This window comes from Pristiophorus japonicus, chromosome 14, assembly GCF_044704955.1.
Source record: "Pristiophorus japonicus isolate sPriJap1 chromosome 14, sPriJap1.hap1, whole genome shotgun sequence".
In the NCBI taxonomy this organism is placed as follows: Eukaryota; Metazoa; Chordata; class Chondrichthyes; family Pristiophoridae; genus Pristiophorus; species Pristiophorus japonicus.
The window spans coordinates 50212839-50239505 of record NC_091990.1 but is presented as its reverse complement, the minus strand read 5'-3'; the positions used below and the strand labels follow the sequence as shown (position 1 = coordinate 50239505).

The following is a 26667-nucleotide window of genomic DNA, read 5'->3' as shown; positions in this document are numbered from 1 at the left end:
AGAGTTTTAGGGGAGGGGGAGAGATAAAGAGTGTATTGGAGGGTGAAAGAAAGAGTGTATTGGGGGGAGGAGAAGAGTTTTGGGGGGGAGAGATAAAGAGTGTATTGGGGGGGAAAGAAAGAGTGTATTGGGGGGGAGGAGGAGAATTTTAGCGGGGAGTGCGAAAGAGTGTTTTGTATACCAGCATCTCTCTCTCTCTCTCTCTCTCTCTGTCTCTCTGGCTACCCACTCCCCACCACTCCCCACCCCCCGCCACCCCGCCACCCCACCGTGACATTGCGGCCAGCAGCTTGCATTTCTCTGGTAGGATTTACTTCATTTTTATTAGTATTTTAATTGTTTGAGCTTTTCCTTGCAATGTTTGGTGCTTGGTTATTGTGGTCCTCTCCAGTTCCTTTCCCTCCGCTATACCTGCCCTAATGTCTGCCGAATGTGCGCTGCTTTTTCTTCACTGTCCGCAATGTTTTTCAGAGCTGGCCACATACGCTGACCTAAGTCGATTTGGAGTAAGTTTTTGCTGGTCAAAGTGGCATAAATGGCCAAAACTGGCGTAAGTGTCTGGGAATGCCCCCTTTTGACAAAAAAAACTGACCTAAAAAAAAATCGTACCTAACTGACTTACTCTGGAGCAAATTTTTGGGGAAAATGACATTTTTTAACTTAAGCCAGAAAAAACAACTTACTCCAAAAAAAGTGATGCAAGTCATGGCCAAAGATGGGCCCTTGCTTCCTTAAATACGGAGACCAAAACTGTACGCAGTACACCAGGTGTGGCCTCACCAATACCCTGTACAGTTGTAGCAGGGCTTCTCCGCTTTTATACTCTCGCCCCCTTGCAATAAAGGCCAACATTCCACTTGCTTCCTGATTATTGCTGTTCCTGCATACTCACTTTTTGGTCCTTCTGTACTGCAGCACTTTGTAATTTTTCTCCATTTAAATTATATTTTGCTTTTCTATTTTTTCTGTCGAAGTGGATAACATTACATTTTCCCACATTATACTCCATCTGCCAATTTTTTGCCCACTCACTTAGCCTGTCTATATCCCTTTGCAGATTTTATGGTTCCTCCTCACGATTTGCTATCCTCCATCTTTGTAACATCAGCAAACTACCCCATTATTTAAAAAAGGAGGGAGAGAAAAAACTGGGAACTAGAGACCGGTTAGCCTAACATCAGTAGTAGGGAAAATGCTAGAGTCTATTATAAATGATGTGATAACGGCACACTTAGACAAAGTCAACATGAATTTATGAAAGGAAAATCATGTTTGACAAACGTACTGGAGTTTTTTGAGGATGTAACTGATAGAATAGATAAGGGAGAACCAGTGGATGTAGTGTATTTGGATTTTCAGAAGGCCGTTGATAAAGTCCCACATAAGAGGTCAGTGTGCAAAATTAAAGCACATTGGATTGGGGGTAATGTACTGGCGTGGATTGAAAATTGGTTAACTGACAGGAAACAGAGAGTAGGAATAAACGGGTCATTTTTGGGGTGGCAGGCAGTGACTAGTGGGGTACCACAGGAATCAGTGCTTGAGCCCCAGCTATTCACAATATATATAAATGATTTTGATGAGGGAACCAAATGTAATGTTTCCAAGTTTGCTGATGACACAAAACTAGATGGGATTGTGAGTTGTGAGGAGGATGCAAAGATGCTACAAAGCGATTTAGATAGGTTGAGTGAGTGGGCAGACACATGGCAGATGCAGTATAATGTGGATAAATGTGAAGTTATCCACTTTGGTAGGAAAAACATAAGGACAAAGTATTATTTAAATGGTGATGGCATGGGAAGTGTTGATGTACAGAGGGACCTGGGAGTCCTCGTACACCAGTCATTGAAAGCAAACATGCAGGTGCAGCAAGCAGTTAGGAAGGCAAATGATATGTTGGCCTTCATTGCAAGAGGATTTGAGTACAGGAGCAAGGATGTCTTACTAGTTATACAGGGCCTTGGTGAGACTGCACCTGGAGTACGATGTGCAGTTTTGGTCTCCTTACCTAGAGGGAGTGCAGCAAAGGTTCACCAGACTGATTCCTGGGATGGCAGGACTGTCGTATGAGGAGAGATTGGGTCGACTAGGCCTGTATTCACCAGAGTTTAGAAGAATGAGAGGGATCGCATTGAAACTTATAAAATTCTGACTCGGTTGGATAGACTGGATGTGGGGAGGATGTTTCCCCTGGCTGGGAAGTCAGAACAAGGGGTCACAGTCTCAGGATACAGGGTAGGAAATTAAGCACTGAGATGAGGAGAAATTTTTTCACTCAGAGAGTGGTGAACCTGTGGAATTCTCTACCACAGACAGCTGTGGAAGCCAAGTCACTGAATATATTTAAGAGGGAGATAGATAGATTTCTAAACACAAAAGACATCAAGAGGTCTGGGGAAAAAGCGAGAATATGGTGCAGACTCGAAGGGCCGACTGGCCTACTACTGCTCCTATTTTCTATGTTTATATGTTTCATCCAAGTCATTAAAATAGATTGTAAATAGTTGAGACCCCGGCACTGATCCCTGCAGCACCCCACTAGTTACTGTTTGCCAATCCGAGAATGAACCATTTATCCCGACTCTCTGTTTTCTGTTAGTTAGCCAATCCTCTATCCATGCTAATATATTACCCCCAACCCTGTGAACTTTTATCTTGTGCAGTAACCTTTTATGTGATACCTTATCGAATGCCTTCTGGAATAATCTGTTTCTATGCTGTATATTCAGTGTAATTATGTATAAATCATACTGCATAGATTCACCAAAATAATACCAGTTATGAGGGAAAACTTTAGATACTGGGATTATTTCCATTGGAACAGAGAAGGCTAAGAGAAGATGTACCAGATGTTTCTAAAATGATGAAGAATTTTGATAGATTGGATGGGCAAGGCTAGTTCCTGATATCTGCTTGGGGAGTCAGTGACAAAGGGTTATCACTAAGAGTGAAGAGAGAGATTAGGATGTATTTATATAGAGAATTGATGTAGAATTGAATGCTTTGCCACAGGGAGTGGTTGAGGCAGTGGGATTAGTTTTGAATTGCACTCGCAAGGGGCTTGCACAAGCACGATCGGCCAAATGGCATCCTTCCGTCTGCTTTCCTCTAGCACTGTTTTCCTTTCAGTAGTTGACACTGTCTTTAAAATGTTAGGACGGTGGATTGTTGGGAGTGTGTCACTATTTGCAAGAAATCACTGGGAACGTGCCAATATTTGCGGAGGTTTCCCGCCACAGGAAATTTTGTTAAAGAGTCCACCTGGGTCATTCTCCTGATATCCGGCCTGCAATATAAAAGAAATGTAATTTCCCAACAGGAGGAGGAATAACAGGGCGTGTCCAATTCTAGCTCCACTCTTGCAGTAGGTAGAAAACTGACTTAAAAACACAATGCAGAGGGTGACCATGAATGGTAATGTTTCAAGATGGAGTAGAGGGTGGAGCAGATTGTTTTACAGGGTGGTATTGGGGTCCTTTATGTTTGAAGTATGCATTGATTACTTGGATGGGGGTATAGGAAGCAACATTTCCAAGTTTGCAGCTAAAAATAAAAAAATGGAATAGAGTAACTCATGAGGAAGAGTGCAACCACATTCAGAAATATTGAGACCACATTAATCTTCCTTCTTTCTTGCTTTTCTCACTCACCATCCTTTCTCACTGTCACCTTTCTTGGTCTCTTTCATTCTGTTTCTCGCTCATGTGCGTATCCAGCTTCTCCTTAAATGCGTCAGTGCTATTGGCCTCATGCTAGTGAGTTCCACATTCTTAGCACTCTTTGAAGGTAAAGAGGTTGCTCCTGAATTTCCTATTGGGGTTATTGGTGACTGTCTTATACTTATGGTTCTAAGTTCTGGTCTCCCCACAATTAGAAACATCTTCTCTACGTCTACCCTATCAAGCCCCTTTCATAATCTTAAAGACCTCTATTATGTCATTCCGCAGCCTTCCATTTTCTAAAGGAAAGAGCCCGATCCTATTCAGCCTTTCCTGATAATTATAATCTCACACATCTGATATCATCCTTGGAAATCCTTTTTGCACCTCCACCCGGTGCCTCTGTATCCTTTTTATAATATGGACATCAGAACTGTGCACAGTGCTCCCACTGTGGTCCAACCACATGCACGTTTAACATAACTTCTCTGCATTTCAATTTTATCTCCCTAGAAATGAACCCCAGTGTTTGGTTTGCTGTTTTTATGGCCATTATTAGCCTGCGTCATTACTTTTAGTGATTTGTACATCTGTACCCCAAAATCCCTTTGCTCCTCTACCCAATTTAGACTCATAGAGCCCCGATCTTGACTGGGGTGATTTGCTGAAAGTGGGGGAAGAGGTTTGTTCAGGAAACCCGGAAGTCCACAATGTACATCTCTTTTTCTTCAAGCGGGTTCCCCACCCGGAAGACAGCCAGATTGACAGGCTTGGCTCCCTGTTGGGCAGGGAATGCTCCGCAGGAGGCCACAGGCCAGGGGCTGGAAAGGAGCCTGCAGCTGGTATGTGGGAGCTTGGGCGGGGGCTGTCTGGATCTTGGCGGGAGGCGGGGGTCCGTGGTTGCCGATCCTCGCAGGGTTCAATAACGGGGAGGGGAGTCTGATCAGGAGGGGATTGGAGTGGTCGGCAATTTGGCAGGAGGTTCCATCCCTGCTCCCGGGGAGGGGGGTCCGATGCCTGATCCTGGGGTGGGTCCGTCCCCAATCCCAAGATGTCTGAATGCTGGGTGGGAAGGGGAGAGGGAGTTGATCTGATGGCAGGCAGGGAAGAAGGTAAGCTTGTTGGACCAGGAGGAAGCACTCCGGTTCCTCTTGGCCCACCAGCAGTGATGTAAAGATAATTACCTTTTCTACGAAGCATTCCTCACCTCTCTTTAGTTGCTGGGATTTCCGAGTCCTGGGAAACCAGACCATAGAACATAAGAATATAAGAAATAGGAGCAGGAGGAGGCCATACTGCCCCTCGAGTCTGCTCCGCCCTTTAATACGCTCATGGCTGATCCGATCATGGACTCAGGCCCACTTCCCTGCCCGCTCCCATAACCCCTTATTCTCTTACCGCTTAAGAAACTGTCTATCACTGTCTTAAATTTATTCAATGTCCCAACTATCACAGCTTTCTGAGTCAGCGAATTCCACAGATTTACAACGCTCTGAGAAAATAAATTTCTCCTCATTTCAGTTTTAAATGGGCAGCCCCTTATTCTAAGATTATGCCCCCTAGTTCTAGTCTCCCCCATCAGTGGAATCATTCTCTCGGCATCCATCTTGTTAAGCCCCCTCATAATCTTATACATTTCGATAAGATCACTTCTCAATTTTCTGAATTCCAGTGAGTAGCGGCTCAAGCTACTCAACCTTTCCTCATAGGTCAACCCTCTCATCTCCTAGTGAACCTTCTTTGAACTGCCTCCACAGCAAGTATATCCTTTCGTAAATATGGAAATCAAAACTGCACGCAGTATTCCAAGTGTGTCCTCCCCAATACCCTGTATAACTGTAGCAAGACTTCCCTGCTTTTATACTCCAACCCCTTTGCAGTAAAAGCCAAGATTCCATTGGCCTTCCTGATCACTTGCTATACCTGCATATTAGCTTTTTGTGTTTCATGCACAAGTACCCCCAGGTCCCGCTGTACTGCAGCACTTTTTAATCTTTCTCCATTTAAATGATAACTTGTTCTTTGATTTTTTTCTGCCAAAGTGCATGACCTCACACTTTCCAACATTATACTCCATCTGCCAAATGTTTGCCCACTCGCTTAGTCTGTCTATGTCCTTTTGCAGATTTTTTGTGTCCTCCTCATACATTGCTTTTCCTCCCATCTTTGTATCTTCAGCAAACTTGGCTACGTTACACTCTGTCTCTTCTTCCAAGTTGTTAATATAGATTGTAAATAGTTGGGGTCCCAGCACTGATCCCTGCAGCACCCCATTAGTTACTGATTGCCAACCCGAGAATGAACCATTTATCCCGACTCTCTGTTTTCTGTTTGTTAGCCAATACTCTATCCATGCTAATATATTACCCCCAACCCCGTGAACTTTTATCTTGTGCAGTAACCTTTTATGTGGAACCTTGTCAAATGCCTTCTGGAAGTCCAAATACACCACATCCACTACTTCCCCTTTAACCAGCCTGTTCGTTATATCCTCAAAGAATTCCAGCAAATTTATCAAACATGACTTCCCCTTCATAAATCCATGCTGACTCTGCCTGACTGAATTATGCTTTTCCAAATGTCCTGCTACTACTTCTTTAATAATGGACTCCAACATTTTCCCAACCACAGATGTTAGGCTAACTGGTCTATAATTTCCTGCTTTTTGTCTCCCTTCTTTTTGAAATAGGGGTGTTACATTTGCAGTTTTCCAATCTGCTGGGACCTCCCCAGAATCCAGGGTTAAACCCGGAAGCCAGGTTAAATCATCATCATAGGCAGTCCCTCAAAGCGAGGATGACTTGCTTCCATGCCAAAAAGATCCGGGTGAATTCACAGGTGTTTCAATGAAGGACCTAATATTCCAGATTCAAAACTACATATTGAAGGATGGAACATGCCTGTGCATGGATTTTTGCAATGTGCGGTGGGCGTTGCACACCAGCCACCACGTGGGCTTGACAGAGCTAAGTCTTCGTCCAATGGCAAGGATTACCCAAGACGACTGGAGACCAGCTCTGCTGCACAGACCGAGCGCGCACACATATCGCAGTGTGGGCTGGCCCGTGCTGCCCATGGGCTCTCGCCTCTTCTGGGCCCCAAACTCACACCTCTCCTGGGACCGAATCACATCCCTCTACGAACTCTTGCCACTCCTTCGCCCCTCCTGCTTGCAGTGCGGGCAGTCGTCGCCCTCCTGCAGTAGCACGTGCTGCTCCCTGCGATGGTATGCCGAAGTGGCACGCTGCTCCCTCCAATGGCCTCAGCCTGCTGCGGTATGTAATGAGCAGCAGGGTTGAGAAGGGGATGTGGTGTATTTGGATTTCCAGAAGGCACTCGATAAGGTGACACATAAAAGATTACTGCATGAGATAAAAGCTCACGGGATTGGGGGTAATATAGTAGCTTGGATAGAGATTGGCTAACTAACAGAAAATAGAGTGTCGGGATAAATGGTCATTTTCCGGTTGGCAAACAATGACTAGTGGGATGCCGCAGAGATCGGTGCTGGGTCCTCAACTATTTCCCATCTATGTTACTGACTTGGATGAAGGAACCAAGTGTAATGTAGCCAAGTTTGCTGATGAGACAAAGATAGGTGGGAAAGCAAATTGTAAGGAGGACACACACAATCTGCAAAGGGATATAGACAGAAATATAAGTGAGTGGGAAAAAAATTGGCAGATGGAGTATAATGTGGGAAAATGTGAGGTTATCCACATTGGCAGAAAAAATAAAAAAGCAAATTATAATTTAAAAGGAGAAAAATTGCAAAGTGCTGCAGTGCAGAGGTACCAGGGGGTTCTTGTGCATGAAACACAAACGGTTAGTTTGCAGGTACAGCAAGTAATCAGGGAGGCAAATTGAATGTTGGCCTTTATTGCAAGGGGGATAGAATATAAAAGCAGACCTGTTACAACTGTACAGGGTAGTGGTGAGGCAACACCTGGAGTACTGATTACAGTTTTGGTCTCCGTATTTAAGGGAGGATATATTTGCATTCAGAGAAGGTTCACTCGGTTGATTCTGGAGATGAGGGGTTGACCTATGAAGATAGGTTGAGCAGGTTGGGCCGATACACATTGGAGTTCAGAAGAATGAGGCGATCTTATCAAAACGTATAAGATAATGAGTGGGCTCGACAAGGTGGAGAGATATTTCCACTCATAGGGGAAACTAAAACTAGGGTACATAGTCTCGGAATAAGGGGCCGCCCATTTAAAACTGAGATAAGGAGGAATTTCTTCTCTGAGGGTTGTAAATCTATGGAATTCTCTGCCCCAGAGAGCTGTGGAGGTTGGGTCATTGAATTTATTTAAGACGAAGATAGAGAACTTTTTGAGCGATAAGGGAATAAAGGGTTATGGGGAGCGGGCAGGGAAGTGGAGCTGATGCCATGATCAGATCAGCCATGATCTTATTAAATGGCGGAGCAGGCTCGAGGGGCCAGGTGTCCTACACCTGCTCCTATTTCTTATGTTCTTAAATGAGTAGTCTGTAGTGATATTGGATAACATAATGAGGATGTACTTGAAAGGTTGTCAGTCCTCAAAGTAGAAAAGTCACCCAGTCTGGACCTCATTATAATATTGATTTTCCAAGCAGTATGTGACCTCTTTGTACTTCCTACCAAAATATAACATCACACACTTATCTATTTTGAAATTAATTTTCCAATGACATGCCTATTCTGCAAGTTTATTGATGTCCTCTCATTTCTCATGCTCTCCTTTCTTCTTCTTTCTTAACCAAATTTAGAAGTATGAGTTAAATGAATCAGTGCTGCACCATACTGACTACAAAAGAGAGGTTTATAGGAGCTAAACCTACGTAAAATCAGCACACTGCATTGTTGCATTCAAAATCGGATGAAGTACAAATCATAAAGAGATTGTATTGTTGCTGTATCTGACATTGATCAAAGCCCATCTGGAGGAATCTGTGCAGTTCTGTTCATCTAATGGTAGGAAGGATATAATTGTCTTTCAGAGGGTAAAGGTACAAGGATCAAAGATGATTCTGGATATCAAGAATGTAATTATGATGAAAGGTTAAGGAAGTTGAGCTTGTTATTTTAGAAATCAGAGACTTCAATATGATCTAATTGAAGTTGTCAGGACTACATGAAGAGAATTGGCAACATTGATCCAGTCTAATTGTTCACGAGGGTGAAAGGTTCACATCCCAGAGGACATAAATTGGGAGTAAGTAGGGAAATCAGGTGGAACTCTTTCACCTAAAGGAGAAAAGACTTGTGGAATAAATTTCTATATAACAGTAATTGGACAATACAAATGGATTCAAGGGACAAATTGATGCATTTCTGATGGAAGAAAGAATTAGTTTTAATGAGATGGAGGTATCTAGGTATCTAGGTGGGTGACCTATGAAAAAGGGATGGGTTATTTTGTCACTTTAGTCCTATTACTGTTGCTAAAATTCCTTGTGTTTTTATTTGAAGAGATACCAAGGGAGAGAAATTAGGTGCATTTACCCCCCCCCCCCGTTAGCAACCCCCGGGGAGAACTAACGTGGTGCAAATGCCTTAGTGACCGGTCGCGGCGCTGACATCGACTCCCGCCATATTGGGCGGGACTTGAGCGGCGGCGCTACAGTTTTGCACCCCGATTTCCTGCGCCCGGCGATTGTGATGTCAGCGCCGTGCACATCGCCCCGTCAGTGCTCCGGATCCAAAATTCACTTCTGCCCCCCTGCAGCAACGCCGGGCAAAAACACCGGCAGCTGCAGGAGGCATGGATCGGGTGGCTGGCCGTTACCGGGGTGATGATTAAAGGCGAGGTGGCCGAGATAAGTAAAAAAAAAACCTTTGTTGTTGATGTTTACTTCGCAGGTTCCGGTCTGCGCTCGTTCAGCCGGGTCTCTGTTTGTGTGCCGGGCTGATCACGCGGGATCGCTGTGGCCTTGGTGGTCCAGGTAGGTGACTTTTAAATTGCAGAGCCTGCAGCGATGGCCGTTCCCTTTAATGGAGGGGAGGGCCCTTTGAACACGGCAGCACTGCACAGCCCCGCCTGCGTCCTTTAGTTCTCCAAGAAGAAGTGGAGCGTTTGATTTAGTGCACCACTTCCTTCCTGGAGTGCTATAACTTTTTGAAAACTGGGAAGAAGTAGCACCTGGTGCTAAGTTTCTCAGCTCCCAAACGGGGTGATAATGAATTTCGCCCCCTTAAGGTTCAGACACCAAATAACACATGGCCTCCAGAATTCAAATAATGAAATCGTTCATTAAAGTGATATTATGCTGTTTACCAGGACAATCGAACAAACCAGTGAATACAGTGACCATATTTAAATTAGCCATACCTAACATGGTTGGTTGCTTAATCCCCGATCCCACAGAAATTAACCGAATGTTCCTCATTCTGTTTATTCTTGGCTCTGTGTGTAAACCATGCCAAGTTCACCCTGAATAATGAATGATGATCAATTGGGTCAGATCCCAGAGGATCCTTACCCAGAAACAAGTAAATGGCTTCAGGATGAGGAGGAACATTGGGAACTAAGGCCCCAAGTTTCCACACGATAAAAAACGGGTGCCCCTCTGAGCTGGGCGCCCATTTCTCGCGCCGAAAACGGCGCCAGAAAAAAAACGCGCGATTCTGGAGCGCCCTGCAGCTCCATGTCTGCTTGGCGTGGCGCCCAGGGGGGCGGAGCCTACCACTCGCGCTGATTTTGTAAGTGCGAGGGAGAGGGTACCATTTAAATTAGTTTTTTTCCTGCCGGCAACCCTGCGCGTGCGCGTTGGAGCATTCGCGCACGCGCAGTGTGAAGGAAACATTGGCACTCGGCCATTTTTGTAGCTGTTTAATTTTTGAACATTTTTTAATGAAAGCACATTGCCATCAGCACATCAGCACTGAGGCTTCTTGCAGCAGTGAGAAGGCTGCCGGAAGCCTCAGAAAGTTGAGGCAGCCGTTTCCCGACGGCCTCCCCCACCTGCCATCGGGGAATGGCTGCTCAACTTGAGGCTTCCTGCAGCCTTCTCACTGTCTCCTTCCCCCCCCTGCCCGCCGTCTGGAACGGCTTCCCCCCCGCCCCCCCCCCCCGCTGCGTTCGGTCGGTCGGGCCCGCACTCCCTCCCTCCTCCCCCCCCCCCCCGGGGGAACGAACGGCTGCCTCCTCCTCCACCCCCCCCCCCGGGGGAACGAACGGCTGCCTCCTCCCCCCCCCCCCCGCGGGAACGAACTGCTGCCTCCTCCCCCCCCCCCCGCGGGAACGAACGGCTGCCTCCTCCCCCCCCTCCCGGGGGAACGAACTGCTGCCTCCTTCCCCCCCCCCCCCCGTGGGAACGAACGGCTGCCTCCTCCTCCCCCCCCCCCCCCGGGGGAACGAACGGCTGCCTCCTCCTCCCCCCCCCCCCCCGGGGGAACGAACTGCTGCCTCCTCCCCCCCCCCCCCGCGGGAACGAACGGGCGCCTCCTCCCCGCCCCCCCCGCGGGAACGAACGGGCGCCTCCTCCTCCCCCCCCCCCCGCGGGAACGAACGGGCGCCTCCTCCTCCCCCCCCCCCCGCGGGAACGAATGGCTGCCTCAACTTGTGAGGCTTGCTGCAGAATTCTCACTGGCTGAATCACTTTCACACAGGTAGGAAGATGGTTTATTTAATCTTTTCTTTGCTTATAAATTTTTATTCAGGTTGGATTTATTTGTATAATATTTGTATAAGTATAAATAAGGATTTATTATAGAATTTAATGACTTCCCTTCCCCCCCTCCCCCCCTCCCCCCCCCCCACCTCGTTCTGGACGCCTAATTTGTAACCTGCGCCTGATTTTTTAATGTGTAGACAAGGTTTTTTCAGTTCTACAAAAATCTTCACTTGCTCCATTCTAAGTTAGTTTGGAGTATGTTTTCACTGTGGAAACTTTGAAATCAGGCGTCAGTGGCTGGACACGCCCCCTTTTGAAGAAAAAATTCTGTTCCAAAGTGAAACTGTTCTAACTGACTAGAACTGCAGAAAAAAAATGTGGAGAATTGAGATTTCTAAGCTAGTCCGTTCTCCACCAGTTGCTCCTAAAAATCAGGCGCAAATCATGTGGAAACTTGGGCCCTAAGTGTGGGATTTGAGTGAACAGATCAACCACCAATCTTTCCCAGTGTAACCTTGGGTGATGTTATAGAGGGGGCCCTGGAATGTTTATGTATTTGAGTAATTGTGTAGCATTCTTGACTGGGGTTGGAATCACTAAGAAGAGAGAGAAGGTGGGGCCACTTTTACATTAGGACTTGTTTAGTTTGGATTTTAGGAGATTGTGATCTGTGAGCCCTCTCCTCGCACTTACACTAGTATATCCAACTCCTTAACCTGGTGCAGAATCATAGAGCCATGTAAAAGTGGGACTGCAATTCGCCCAGTCGGGTAAGGAAGCTGGATTTCGTAATGTATTTGCTGATCTCCTGGATTCTGAATGAAAAGAGCTTCAGTCGAGAGGAAATACCTTCATGTTGTTTTATGTATACCATTTCCACTGTAACCCTGTATTAATGCTCAGCATCTGTCAATAAATAAACTTGTTCTACAACTCATTTACTTTTTAGATGTGTTTAGATTGTTTAAACTTTAAGACTGTACAAAAAAAACATAACCACCAAAGTTTCCGAGGAAGTTATAGATCACATAAATTGCAAATTGTTGAATAAGCAGCTTGATCTCCCGAGATGATTGTATATTATAGGGATGTAGTAAGGCCTCCCTCTGTCAACTGCACTCCATGATGTAAATGGGGAGTCGGTGACCTTGTATTATAGCCCCATAAAAATGTAGGTTTACAAATATGTGGTTGGATTAAGAGAAGCTGATTCACAGAAGTAATCCTAGGGTTCTGGCCACTTACATTCCGCTAATTGGCAAAGCCCACAGATCAGCCCAGTTTCATCACCATTCAACTATAAAAGTAAACTGGGGAAGAGTAATGCATGAGGTGGAACTCCCAATCAGGGAACAGCAAATGGGCCGAATCAACGTAGGTCTAAGTAGATAACCTAGTGTAATGTATGCACCGGTGAGTATGCTCACAGGACCTACTGGATGGCGGAGGAGCAGGTTGGATGGCGCCAGAAGAGCTGGCATGGCACCTATCCTGGGCCGATGTCCGGCTCGCGGCCAATACCATCGAGTCGCTAAGGATGGCACCGGGCCCTGACTCGACTAGGGGTGTCGAGGAGGCTCAAGCACATGGGGCGATCCCGTCCGAACTGACCCCCGTCCGGATGGAATTTCTCATCAGCGCCAAGCCCCGAAACATCCCTCGGGAGCCGACGCCTCACAACTTGAGTTTCCTCTGAGAAATCCCCTCCGTGCCTTTCAGTTCCGTGCAGAGGGGATTCATCTATTGCCTGCTCTCGTACACTCTCCACTTTGTCATCCGCGTCTATTGTTGGGACACGCCATGGCGCACCTCTGGAGGAGGCGGGAGTTCCCAATGGAGGGCTCTCTATGCAGGAGTCCTCACCTTATTTATTGGGAACTTGGTCTGGAGGGTGTTGCACGGGGCAGTCCCGTGCAATACATTTTTAAGTCGGTTCACAGACTCCCAGGCCGCCTGCAATTTCTGAGGTCTGGAAGAATCCGTGTTCCATGTTTATGTTCAGTGCCTGAAGTTGCAGCCACTCTTTCATTATTTGAAGGGGCAGCTCCTCGATTTTTGGCTGCACTTCTGTCCCACACTCCTCATCTTTGGGCATCCGGTGCGAAAGGGAGCGGGCAGGTCGGAAGGCCTCCTCGTAGGACTGCTCCTGGGTGTGTCTAAGGTGGCCATCATCCGATCCAGGCAGCGGGCGGTCGAGGGGGTCGTTCAGCCCAACTGTCTGCCTCTCTTCCGCGGCTACGTTTGCGCCAGGGTGTCCCTGGAGATAGAGCACGCAGTGTCCACCGGTACGCTCACAGCCTTCCGTGAGAGGTGGGCACTGGAGGGACTGGAGTGCATCATCACCTTCGGCAACCAAATTTTAATTTGAACATAGTTTTTCAAAAGTTTAATTTGTTAATTTGTCGGTTCGTGTGCCCCTTTAGTAAAGGGGCACTTGATTTAAAATGTTACATTAAAATAGTTGTAGAGCTGTCATGTGATGTTCACAAGACTCAATAAACCCCAACCAGTTGGGATGAGCACATCCACGATGAGGCTTGTGGTTGTGAGCCTAGTGGATGAACTTGTAATGTGTAGTGTGATTGTTAAACCTTTGTTAATAAACCAACTAGTTCTTAATAGCAATGTATTACTGTGAATGCTTAAATAAAGAACCCATGAAGCAAATACATTACACCTGATGACACAAATGCATTGTTGTGCTAAAAGGTCATAGCAAAGTGGTCGGATACGAGGGAACCCCTTCAGCCTTCCCCCAATACATTCTACTCATGCTCACAGCAAAGTACTTGTATAAACAGGCCTGAGCCTCTTCGAAACTGAAACTTAACCTTATGTATGGAATGGATGGGATGCAGTTTGCCTCAGTGTTAACAGTCCATCCTTTTTTGTCAGGTTATAACAGGTCTAGTAAGGAATGTCCACTGAGCACACCTGATCTCTCTCAGTCAAAAAAACATCACATGTAACAGACATTTCAAGCTGAACCATGAACTTATTAGAAGAAAGAATTGTACACAGAGACAGGGTAAAATCAGCTGATAAAATTAACAATTTGATCCATTCACTTAAACTGTTTTCTGATTGCAATGTAACAACTCATTTTGAGATTCTTTCACAGGGAAATTGTGACGCGCCCCGTTTGGGGGCGGTAATATCCGCGAGTCGGTACTTCCTGCGCCAGGCGCGGAACACCCGCCCCACTCACGAAATTGGGGTTCCCGCCCCTGAGAGGAACTGGAGTGCAAAATAACACGTGCTCCACTTCCTCTCTGGGGCGGTAACGGGGTGGGAGCCAAGTAAGCGGGGTGCAGCGCTCGCACTGGGCCACGTAGCCCTGCCATGTAGGAGGCCCTCCCCTTCTGCCAGGTCCGACCTGGACCACTGGGGAGCGGGGTGCCGAGCTACCAGCCCGCCACTCTAAATAAACTAAATAAACAGCAAATAAGCAGTCACCTTATTGCATGAACGTATAGCTATTTGCCTCAACTACCAGGCAAGAAGATCAAATATGAACCCACCATATACCCCCATTTTATATGGGTACTGAGGGTCCCCTGTTAATATGCTGCAGCCATATTATTGTACCACAAGGTCCTTTGCATAATTTTCAGAACCTTAAAGCCCTGAATGTCTGGATATCGAGTGCACAGACCCGAGAGACACCTGCTCTTACCTAACTGATTAAGGTGCAATGGCTGCATAGCAGGCATTAGGCCTTGATGCCCAATATCATAGCTGACCTGTGCCCAATATCTAACGCTACCAGGAGTGCAGTTTTGTGTAGTGGGGCCCCCCATTGTGGTGGTGAAATAATAAATATAATCACACAGCAAAGGATAAGTAAAAGCAAAGTAGCATAGGAAAATCTGTTGGTCAAATATTGAAAGTATGCTCATAAATACAGCAACAACTGTCAAGGCAGAATGCCTCTAAGTGAAAGCACACAATATTGAGGCTCTCTGAAGCATTGGAGAGGCCACACTCACTGTTATGTTCAGTTAAATCACTTCTGTTGTGAAGACACAGTTGGAATGTAATAAGAAGGATAGTACTGAGGGAACCAAACAGCACTGAAGAGCTGGGGAAGCTTACTAGGTTCTCATTTGTCATAAAGAGAATCAGTGGAAGGGACATGGAAAAGTTGTGTGCCGATCCACAAGAGGACTATGCAATATGATTGTATTGCGAGGAAACGTTTAACTTAAGATAAACTACTTTGCGCTTCATAGAATCACAGAGCGTTACAACGCAGAAAGAGGCTTTGGCTACGTCAGCACCATCGCTTTTTCTCCGCACGAGCTATCTCGTCTAATCCCACTCTCCTGCTCACTCCCTGTAGCCTTTAATATTCCTCTTTAACAAACAATTATAAAAGAATTTACGGACGTCACTTCAACCACCGCTTGGTGACAGAGAATTCCACATTAGCTGATCTCGCTAATTCTTTCTGTGATTATTTTATTACCGTGTCGCCAACCAGTGCAAGCAATCTATCACTTAAGTGTTGTTAACCAGTGGAATAGAAAGTTGCTCAGCACAATGAATGTGAGCTTAATTGAAGAAGACTTAAGTGGAAGTTGGATAATAGTTGCGTTGTCCCTGTAGGGTATTGCCTTTTGGCTGAGACTGCACAAAGCTCATTGCACTGCACTCCACTAAACTCCTCTGCGAGCTTTCTTAACACAGGCATTAGACAGCCTCAATTAAAAGTGTTAATGCCGGTGTTTAAAAAAGCACACAGAGGGAATTAGTGCAAGTGCTAGTTGGACAATAGATGTGGGCCTAAGCTTGATAGGCTAAACTGTCATTTGACACATAACTGCCTTCATCTAATTTAAATCTGAACCGATACTGTACGAATTAGTTTCGGCTCCAGCAATATCATTGATGAATGGAAAAGCATCATATGCACACAGGTCATAATCTTCAGAAAGCCTTCCTTTGGCAGAAGCATTACTTGCAAAATCTCAGCACTTAGGATGGACTGTTGTATTTACAATAAAAGGTCCAATAATAAGTGCAGTAAATGAGAATGACAATACATCAAAGCAAGATGGAATAGGGATTCCAGACAAAAGGGCGTCTTGACAGCAGGAGACCTAATCATCTGGCAAAATGTGAGTCAAGAGTAACTTTCAAGCCTTGTGACAGTAATAACACTAGGATGAATCTTAGACAGTACATCAACTTCTCCAAAGGTTTGACAGTATTAAAAACCTGTGACTAACAACATCAATTGCAAATAAAGTGGTCGGGTACTTTATCTCCTTGAACAGACCTGGGTAGTTAAATGACTGAGAATGCTCAATTCTTTGATTTATTTACAATATAGGCCCACACACTGCTTGTGTTTAAAGCCTACTGCTTCCAAGTTGTATTGGAACAAGCATCCTTCAGTATTTGACAGGATGAAAAAGGGAGGATTGGAGGAGAAAGAATTAAAGAAGAACTGCGACACTACAAATAATTAGAAGCACACCAGTCCGTTCCCAACACTTGGGCAATCATTGACAGCTGCAAGCTCTTACTGGAAAAACCTTAAAACCAAACTGTACTGAGGAATCTTATTCATGTTTTCTTTATCCAGGTGCTGTGCTTTTGCAAACTAGTGCCTAATATATACCTTTGGAGAATCTACAACTGCTTAATCAGCTTCTAGCTCACAACTCTTTTAAATAATACAATTCAATCATGTGCCCCCTTGTTAAAGCAGCCCAACCACTAGAACCTGCAAACTAACCAAAAAGCGTTCAAGGAAAATTTAACAAATCAAATCAAAATTTGGTTTCCGGGGGTGATGATGCACTCCAGTCCCTCCGGTCATTGAAGACCTCGAGCATACCGGTGGACACCGTGTGCTCCATCTCCAGGGACACCTGGGGGCGAACGTAGCCGCGGAAAAGAGGCAGGCAGCTGGGCTGAAAGACCCCTTCGACCGGCCACTGCCTGGATCAGTTAATGGCCACCTCTGCCAGGCCCAGGAGCAGTTCCATGAGGAGGCTCTCCAGCGTGCCCGCCTCGCCCTCCCCCGCACCAAGTGCCCAAAGTTCAGGAGCGTGGGACTGAAGTGCAGCCAGAAATCGAGCAGCAGCCCATTCAAATAATGCAAGCGGGGTCCAGGTGTTGTGTATCTTGGCTTCTATACACACAATTGTTTAAGAATGAAAATAAATGTCTCTATCTGAACTTCATTGCTGTTGGAGCTGTGGAAGTTCCAGCAAAGCATGTCTGAAATGAACAAAGAATAAATCTATGTAATCAGCCCATGTGAATAGTACAGGGTCATAAAAAGTACTTTAGAGATATTAAGTTCATTACGCTATTCGAGCGGAGTACTCCATAGTGAGTGCTCTGGAATCAGGGAAAGTACAGATAGTGCTTTATACGATGGCTCCTGAAATGAGGAGTAGGTAATATTTTGAGCACAAAACTGTAGATGGGATAAAGACCCCTGCAAATGGTTTCAATTAGCTTGTTACTTGGCTGGGTCGAGAACTCCTCAAAATTAATTCAACAGAATTATAATTAATCCGAATGGCATCATTGATATTGATGAGGTGGTCAGTGAGGTTATGAAACAGTTGAAATGGGTCTGATCACAATAACCTAGAGGCAGCATCTGAAGATGGAAACCTGAGCACACAATGTCATTTGCACAGTGGTATAGCTTTGTTTCCAAGCTCAACAAGGAAATGATTTTCCCAGTTGGTGAGGAGAAAGTTTCTGCCCCTGGTTGTTGGAGGATAAGCCTTTTATCTCCTGATTGAAACAGAGCCTAGCTCCAAGTTCACTTAGCTCTTGGCCAATCTAGCAATCCACTGTTTGACAGCCAAATAAATGTCAATCAGAAGCAGAAGCGACTATGGTTTGCTCACCAGAGCACGAAGACCACAGATTGACTGATACTGAAGGTGGGCCTTGTAACTACAGCAGTATAACTAGCTTCACAAACTGAGGCAGGATTAACTTCAGTTCTGAATGTTCCATTTGTAAAAAAATGTTGCCTTTTATTTTGGAATTAACAAGTTTCAGGAATCATATACTGCAGTTACCTTTTATCCAATAGTCGATAATGCTAATGATCTTTGAAGCAGACCAAATAACATTTAAAACAACAAGATAAATGTGTACAGTTGTAGTATAATAAACATTACTCCTTAATTAGCAAGACAAGATTTATTGCTTAAATGTTTCTCAGTCCTGCTGCTAAATGCATTCATCATGCATTCAAGTTAATTTTGGTCTTGTGCAACCCTCCCAGTGATTGATCTGTTCTGCTTTGCCAGTAGCAACAATAGTCCAATTTATTTCTCCAGTCTCTATAAATAAATTCTACCACAGAGCCAGAGATAAGGATTATGGTAAAATGCATATATTTTTTTAATTAACCCTTTGTACATCATGAGCTTTCTAGAGCAGCTGCCACAATTTGGACTACATAAGAACATAAGAATTAGGAACAGGAGTAGGCCATCTAGCCCCTCGAGCCTGCTCCGCCATTCAACAAGATCATGGCTGATCTGACCGTGGACTCAGCTCCAGTTACCCGCCCGCTCCCCGTAACCCTTAATTCCCTTATTGGTTAACAAATCTATCTATCTGTGACTTGAATACATTCAATGAGCTAGCCTCAACTGCTTCCTTGAGCAGAGAATTCCACAGATTCACAATCCTCTGGGAGAAGAAATTCCTTCTCAACTCGGTTTTAAATTGGCTCCCCCGTATTTTGAGGCTGTGCCCCCTAATTCTAGTCTACCCGACCAGTGGAAACAACCTCTCTGCCTCTATCTTGTCTATCCGTTTCATTATTTTAAATGTTTCTATAAGATCACCCCTCATCCTTCTGAACTCCAACGAGTAGAGACCCAGTCTACTCAATCTATCATCATAAGGTAACCCTCTCATCTCCGGAATCAGCCTAGTGAATCGTCTCTGTACCCCCTCCAAAGCTAGTATATCCTTCCTTAAGTAAGGTGACCAAAACTGCACGCAGTACTCCAGATGCGGCCTCACCAATACCCTATACAGTTGCAGCAGGACCTCCCTGCTTTTGTACTCCATCCTTCTTGCAATGAAGGCCAACATTCCATACGCCTTCCTGATTACCTGCTGCACCTTCAAACTAACTTTTTGGGATTCATGCATAAGGACCCCCAGGTCCCTCTGCACCGCAGCATGTTGTAATTTCTCCCCATTCAAATTATATTCCTTTTACTGTTTTTTTTCTCCAAGGTGGATGACCTCACACTTTCCGACATTGTATTCCATCTGCCAAACCTTAGCCCATTCGCTGAACCTATCTAAATCTCTTTGCAGCCTCTCTGTGTCCTCTACACAACCCGCTTTCCCACTAATCTTTGTGTCATTTGCAAATTTTGTTACACTACACTCTGTCCCCTCTTCCAGGTCATCTATGTATATTGTAAACAGTTGTGGTTCCAGCACCGATCCCTGTGGCACACCACAAACCACCGATTTCCAACCCGAAAAGGACCCATTTATCCCGACTCTCTGCTTTCTGTTAGCCAGCCAATTCTCGATCCATGCTAATACATTTCCTCTGACTCCGCGTACCTTTATCTTCTGCAGTAACCTTTTGTGTGGCACCTTATCGAATGCCTTTTGGAAACCTAAATACACCACATCCATCTAAGTACACCTCGATCCACCATGCTCGTTATATCCTCAAAGAATTCCAATAAATTAGTTAAACATGATTTCCCCTTCATGAATCCATGCTGCGTCTGCTTGATTGCACTATTCCTATCTAGATGTCCTGCTATTTCTTCCTTAATGATAGCTTCAAGCATTTTCCTCACTACAGATGTTAAACTAACTGGCCTATAGTTACCTGCCTTTTGTCTGCCCCCTTTTTTAAACAGAGGCGTTACATTAGCTGCTTTCCAATCCGCTGGTACCTCCCCAGAGTCCAGAGAATTTTGGTAGATTATAACGAATGCATCTGCTATAACTTCCGCCATCTCTTTTAATACCCTGGGATGCATTTCATCAGGACCAGGGGACTTGTCTACCTTGAGTCCCATTAGCCTGTCCAGCACTACCCTACCCCCCCCCCCCCCCCCGAGTGATAGTGATTGTCTCAAGGTCCTCCCTTCCCACATTCCTGTGACCAGCAATTTTTGGCATGGTTTTTGTGTCTTCCACTGTGAAGACCGAAGCAAAATAATTGTTTAAGGTCTCAGCCATTTCCACATTTCCCATTATTAATTCCCCCTTCTCAGCTTCTAAGGGACCAACATTTACTTTAGTCACTCTCTTCCGTTTTATATATCGGTAAAAGCTTTTACTATCTGTTTTATGTTTTGCGCAAGTTGACTTTCGTAATCTATCTTTCCTTTCTTTATTGCTTTCTTAGTCATTCTTTGCTGTCATTTAAAATGTTCCCAATCTTCTAGTTGCTCACTAACCTTGGCCACCTTATACACATTGGTTTTTAATTTGATACTCTCCTTTATTTCCTTGGTTATCCACGGCTGGTTATCCCTTCTCTTACCGCCCTTCTTTTTCACTGGAATATATTTTTGTTGAGCACTATGAAAGAGCTCATTAAAAGTCCTCCACTGTTCCTCAATTGTGCCACCGTTTAGTCTGTGTTTCCAGTCTACTTTAGCCAACTCTGCCCTCATCCCACTGTCGTCCCCTTTGTTTAAGCATAGTACGCTCGTTTGAGACGCTACTTCCTCACCCTCAATCTGTATTACAAATTCAATCATACTGTGATCACTCATTCCGAGAGGATCTTTTACTAGGAGATCGTTTATTATTCCTGTCTCATTACACAGGACCAGATCTAAGATAGCTTGCTCCCTTGTAGGTTCTGTAACATACTGTTCTAAGAAACAATCCCGTATGCATTCTATGAATTCCTCCTCCAGGCTACCCCGTGCGATTTGATTTGACCAATCGATATGTAAGTTAAAATCCCCCATGATTACTGCCGTTCCTTTTTCACATGCCTCCATTATTCCCTTGATTATTGCCCGCCCCACCGTGAAGTTATTATTTGGGGGCCTATAAACTACGCCCACCAGTGACTTTTTCTCCTTACTATCTCTAATCTCCACCCACAATGATTCAACATTTTGTTCATTAGAGCCAATATCGTCTCTCACAACTGCCCTGATATCTTCCTTTATTAACAGAGCTATCTCACCTCCTTTCCCTTCTTGTCTATCTTTACGAATTGTCAGATACCCCTGTATGTTTAATTCCCAGTCTTGGCCACCCTGCAACCACGTTTATGTAATGGCCACCACATCATTCCCATTTGTAATGATTTGTATGGTCAACTCATTTACTTTATTTCGAATGCTGCGTGCGTTTAGGTAGAGTGTTTTAATACTAATTTTTAAACCATGATTTTTAGTTTTGACCCCTCCTGCAGCCCCTTTATATTCATACATATTGTCCCTTCCTCTCACCTTGTGGTTTACACTTACTCCAGTGCTACTCTGCTCTGTTGCCTCCTGCCTTTTGCATTCCTTCTTGGGATCCTGTTCATCTGAGCTCTCACCCATTCTAACTAGCTCAGAGCCCTCTCCTGTGTTCTGAATACTCCTTGCATTGAGGCACCGAGCTTTCATGCTTGCCTTTTTATTACACTTTGGCCCTTTAGAATTTTGCTGTACAGTGGCCCTTTTTTCCTTTTTTGCCTTGGGTTTCTCTGCCTTCCACTTTTACTCACCTTCTTTCTGTATTTTGCTTTTGTCTCTGTCTCCCTGCATTGGTTCCCATCCCCCTGCCATATTAGTTTAACTCCTCCCCAACAGCACTAGCAAACACTCCCCCTCGGACATTGGTTCCGGTTCTGCTTAGGTGCTTTGTTATAGATTTCCAAAAGGTACCCCTAGGTTCTGATAGCTATTAATCTTTCATCAACTCAATCCACACTTACACTTTTTTTCCTTCCCAATTTTTTCACCCTTAATGACAGCAACAACAACTTGCATTTATGTAGCGCCTTTAATGTAAAGTCCTCTGCTTTTTCCCCTGAAGGCCTTCATTGCCTTGAAGTTCCATGGTTGGTGGTCACCGTCCATTATTTTTCTACTATTCATGTGTGAGTCTTGACGTTGGATTTTGCAAAATTATTTGACTTGGTAGATCATCATCATCATAGGCAGTCCCTCGGAATCGAGGAGGACTTGCTTCCACTCCCAAAGTGAGTTCTTTAATGGCTGAACAATCCGATATGAGAGCCACAGACCCTGTTACATGTGGAACAGACATTCGTCGAGGGAAGGGGTCGGTAGGGCTGGTTTGCCGCGCGCTCCTTCCGCTGCCTGCGCTTGGCTTCTTCATGCTCTTTGCATTGAGACTCGAAGAGCTCAACACCCTCCCGGATGGACTTTCTCCACCTCGGGCGGTCTGCGGCCAGGGTCTCCCAGGTGCCTGTGGTGATGTCCCAATTTACCAGCGAGGCTTTGAGGGTGTCCTTATAACGTTTCCGCTGTCCTCCTTTGGCTCGCTTACCATGTCTTTGCTGTGTCCAGTCCTGTCCTCCAATCATGTCCACACGTGTGAACTACCAGTAAATGTTGTTGGAATGTGATCAAGACCTGATTTGTTTCTACCTTTCCAAGCCCTCAGGGAATTGTGGCGAAATGTAGCATTCGCATTCACAATCACACTGTCCCTTGTAGCTGTGCCATGCAGTCTCCAGTACTCCCGCTGATAGCTGATCCTTACAGAGACTTGCATATTCTTTCTGATAGTTGAGTTTCACAGATATGCCCATACTTAGTCTGATAAGCGTCTCACACAGATTCATAGGCTCTCTCTGATAGTTGCAACTCATGCATGGAATCACATTCACAAATAACTATGACGCTCTCACACACACACACACACACATTCTCTTGCATATTCTTCCTCATAACTGCAGCTTAAACACACACTCACATCTATCTTCCAGCTGCACCTCACACACACACACACTCTCACATTCTCAGACTGCACCTCACACAAACACACATACATTCATTTGTATACTCACAGCTGTACAGATAATTGAAAATTGTTATAAAGGGACAATGTTACAATTCACAGGAAGGTATTACCACATTGTTACTTGTAAGTGCTTGGTTAAGATGAATTTATACAGCAACTTTCATACAGGAAATGTTTTCCAGTGGAGGGGAGAGGAAGGAATGCGAATGAAAAATTGGGTAAAGGCAGCAAAGGAACTGACATTAAGGAGAGGTACAAGCTGAGTGAAAACTTGGTGAGAAAGATGGATTTTGAGAAAATGCTTTAAAGTTGGAAGAGACCAGAGGGGTTTAGGCAGGGAGGTCCACAGTGTGGGGTGGTGACAGCTGAAGATTCTGCTACCAAAGGTGGGGTGAAGGGAGGGGGGATGCCTTAGTCGAGGCATAGAATACAAGAGCAAGGAGGTTATGCTTGAACTGTATAAAACACTGGTTAGGCTGCAGCTGGAGTACTGTGAGCAGTTCTGGTCACCACATTACAGGAACGATCTGATTGCACTGGAAAGGGTGCAGAGGAAATTTACAAGAATGTTGCCTGGACTGGAGAACTTTGGCTGTGAGGAAAGATTGGAGATGCTGAGTCTGTTTGCTTTGGAGCAGAGGAGGCTGAGGCTGATTGAGGTGTATAACATTATGAGGGGCCTGGATAGAGTGGATAGGAAGGACCTGTTTCCCTTGGCAGAGGGGTCAACAACCAGGGGCATAAATTTAAAGCAATTGGGGGAAGGTTTAGTGGAGATATATTGGGAAATTTCTTCACCCAGAGGGTGGTGGGGGTCTGGAACTCCCTGCCTGAAATGGTGGTAGAGGCAGAAAGTCTCACAACATTAAAAAAATACTTGGATGTGCACTTGAAGTGCTGTAACATACAGGGCTATGGACCAAGAGCTGGAAAGTGGGATTAGGCTGGATAGCTCTTGGTCGGCCGGCACAGACACGATGGGCCGAAATGGCTTCCTTCCATGCTGTAGTGTTCTATGATTCTATGATCCTAAGGTCAGAGTTGGATTGCTATTAGATATTGGAATGTTGCTGTTTGTTAACAAACTGGACGACAGATGAAGTAAAAAAAATTATGCATAGCCATGTTGGAACCCTTTATTCCTAATATTTAAAAAAATATATCACAAGCATTTGCTGGTTGTTTGCACTTGGGACTCTTCATTATAAAAGCAATTCCATTCCGATAGAGCGCATTAGATCAGAGCCTTGTGGTTATATATTATGAGTGTGTGTGAGCCACAGTTACAAGACAGAATGTGATTGTGTGCTTAAGCCGTAGCAATACGAGAGATTATGCAAGAGCCAGTGTGTTTTGCGTGCTGGTACAAAATATTACCACCTTATTTTAAGAAGATATCAAGTGAAATAATCACAGCACTGTTTTCTTGAAGAATGGAAACATACAGACCTTTTCAAGGCCATCTTCCTTGAGGCTGACAACGTCCAAATCAAAATCGGTGCGCAGTCCAGTGCTTTTGTTAAATGCGATTCGGCCTGTTAATCCTTCCCATTGAGCCTCAATAGAAAAATACATGGCAGTAATTACACAGCAATATAAATCATTACTCTGTATAACAGTAAATTTTAATTACACCCTCGCAAGGAAATGATCCTAATTCTGTCTCCTTGTGGAATATGATTAATTAATCATTGCTGTTCTTTATCCAGTGCCTACAACTCGCTCCATGAATCCCATTTGGCACTGTGCACTGATTTATAGGCACAGCTATTGTGCTCATCGTGTATCTTGTTTCAGACTTTAATAAGATTATGTGTATCGGGGACCTACACTATTGCTCAGATGTCATTTGGAAAAGAAAAGAAAAGGTGCTGCTTTCATCTTGCCAGTTTTCATTGCCTGCTCCTTATCTCACAGCTTTTGTAAGTATATGTGTATCTGTCATGAATGGAGCGAGGAGAACACTAGCTGTAAAGTAATAGAACTTCTTAGTAATACTCTCATTAACCTTCTTAACCCACAGCGACTGTGAGTTGGCCACTATGTAATGAAATATAAACTCGGGTTCACGCTGGACTCTATCTGTTAGCGTAACTGCAGGGGACTGGGAGCATCTAATATTCCATTTGTACTGCAAATAATGTTGATGTGCTGAACCTGCCCTGTTTATAATGCACTGGAGCAGTTTTGCAACACTGAAGCAAGGTCAGGCCTGTGCAGACCCAAAGTTGCAATTGTGAGCCTATGTGTAAGGCTGTGGATTTTCGCTGATGGTCGTGCAGGACAATAATGTAGAAACTGTATTTGTGGCTTGTACGAGCAGGCTGAGAGCTCAGCTCACACACAGATGGAAGAAAGTGGGTCGCCTACACTGGGTGCTAACGATGCTTTGTTCCGACAGATCCCCTCAGATACCCACCACCTCAGGTGGGCTTCTGACTCATGTATATTACAGCTGTAGAAGCAAAATAAAAGGGAGATGAGTGAAGATGTTAAAAGTAGAATAAAATACTGCAGTCCCCTCACCATAAAACATTTGGGAGCCGAAATTGCCCTCAGTGGGAAATTGGTGAGGACACTTTGATTTATCTGGAACTTTATCGCCCAGTAAATTCAGCTCTTTAATTCATTTAGGACCGAGATGAGGAGAAACTTCTTCACTCAGAGAATTGTGAACCTGTGGAATTCTCTACCACAGAAAGTTGTTGAGGCCAGTTCGTTAGATATATTCAAAAGGGAGTTAGATGTGGCCCTTACGGCTAAAGGGATCAAGGGGTATGGAGAGAAAGCAGGAAAGGGGTACCGAGGTGAATGATCAGCCATGATCTTATTGAATGGTGGTGCAGGCTCGAAGGGCCGAATGGACTACTCCTGCTCCTATTTTCTATGTTTCTGTGACACCGCCTCCCAGCGCTTTGGGGCGATATCGGGGCGGGTTCGGATTGGGCAAGTGTGGTGTCCATCACCGCCGTGCTGACCATGTTAGCGCGCCAGTGATGACATCAGCGCTACGCGGACGTGCGCGTCACGCTGACGCATCGCAACATTCCCCGCCCCTTCACTTAAAGGGTAGGGAGGCTGCGAGGCCGATGTGGAGCCCACTGGGCCACCAGGGAGGGGTTCGGCCCAACCAGCGGCTGCCTTTGTCGGACCAACTCAGGAGTCGCCCGACAATTAAAACAAAATGGCGGCCGCGGCGGAGCGCCCTCCACTTTAAGGGTGGCCGCACCGTCCAGCCACTGGCAGCTTTCCACCGCGCGAAGCTGCCGGGGGCACCGACAGGCGTCGGCCGCGCTCCAGTGGGACAAATTCCCCCGCGGGGTGGAAAAGGGGTCGCCACCGGCCGGTAAGTGGTTGGTGCACCAGGCGGGGCGGAAACGCAGGACGCTGCCCCCGGCCTGGGGGCAAATGCAGATGGGTCAGCCCG

General features: G+C 45.3%; 1 protein-coding gene across 1 annotated transcript in view; it reads right to left on the bottom strand.

Annotated features, from left to right (window-relative positions):
• grik3 (glutamate ionotropic receptor kainate type subunit 3) overlaps nucleotides 1-26667 on the bottom strand; it is a 609594-nt gene that overhangs the window by 316409 nt on the left and 266518 nt on the right. Inside the window, exon 8 of the mRNA XM_070899209.1 lies at nucleotides 24690-24797. Within this exon, the coding sequence (XP_070755310.1) occupies nucleotides 24690-24797 (108 nt within the window). The remainder of the gene's footprint in view (nucleotides 1-24689; nucleotides 24798-26667) is intronic.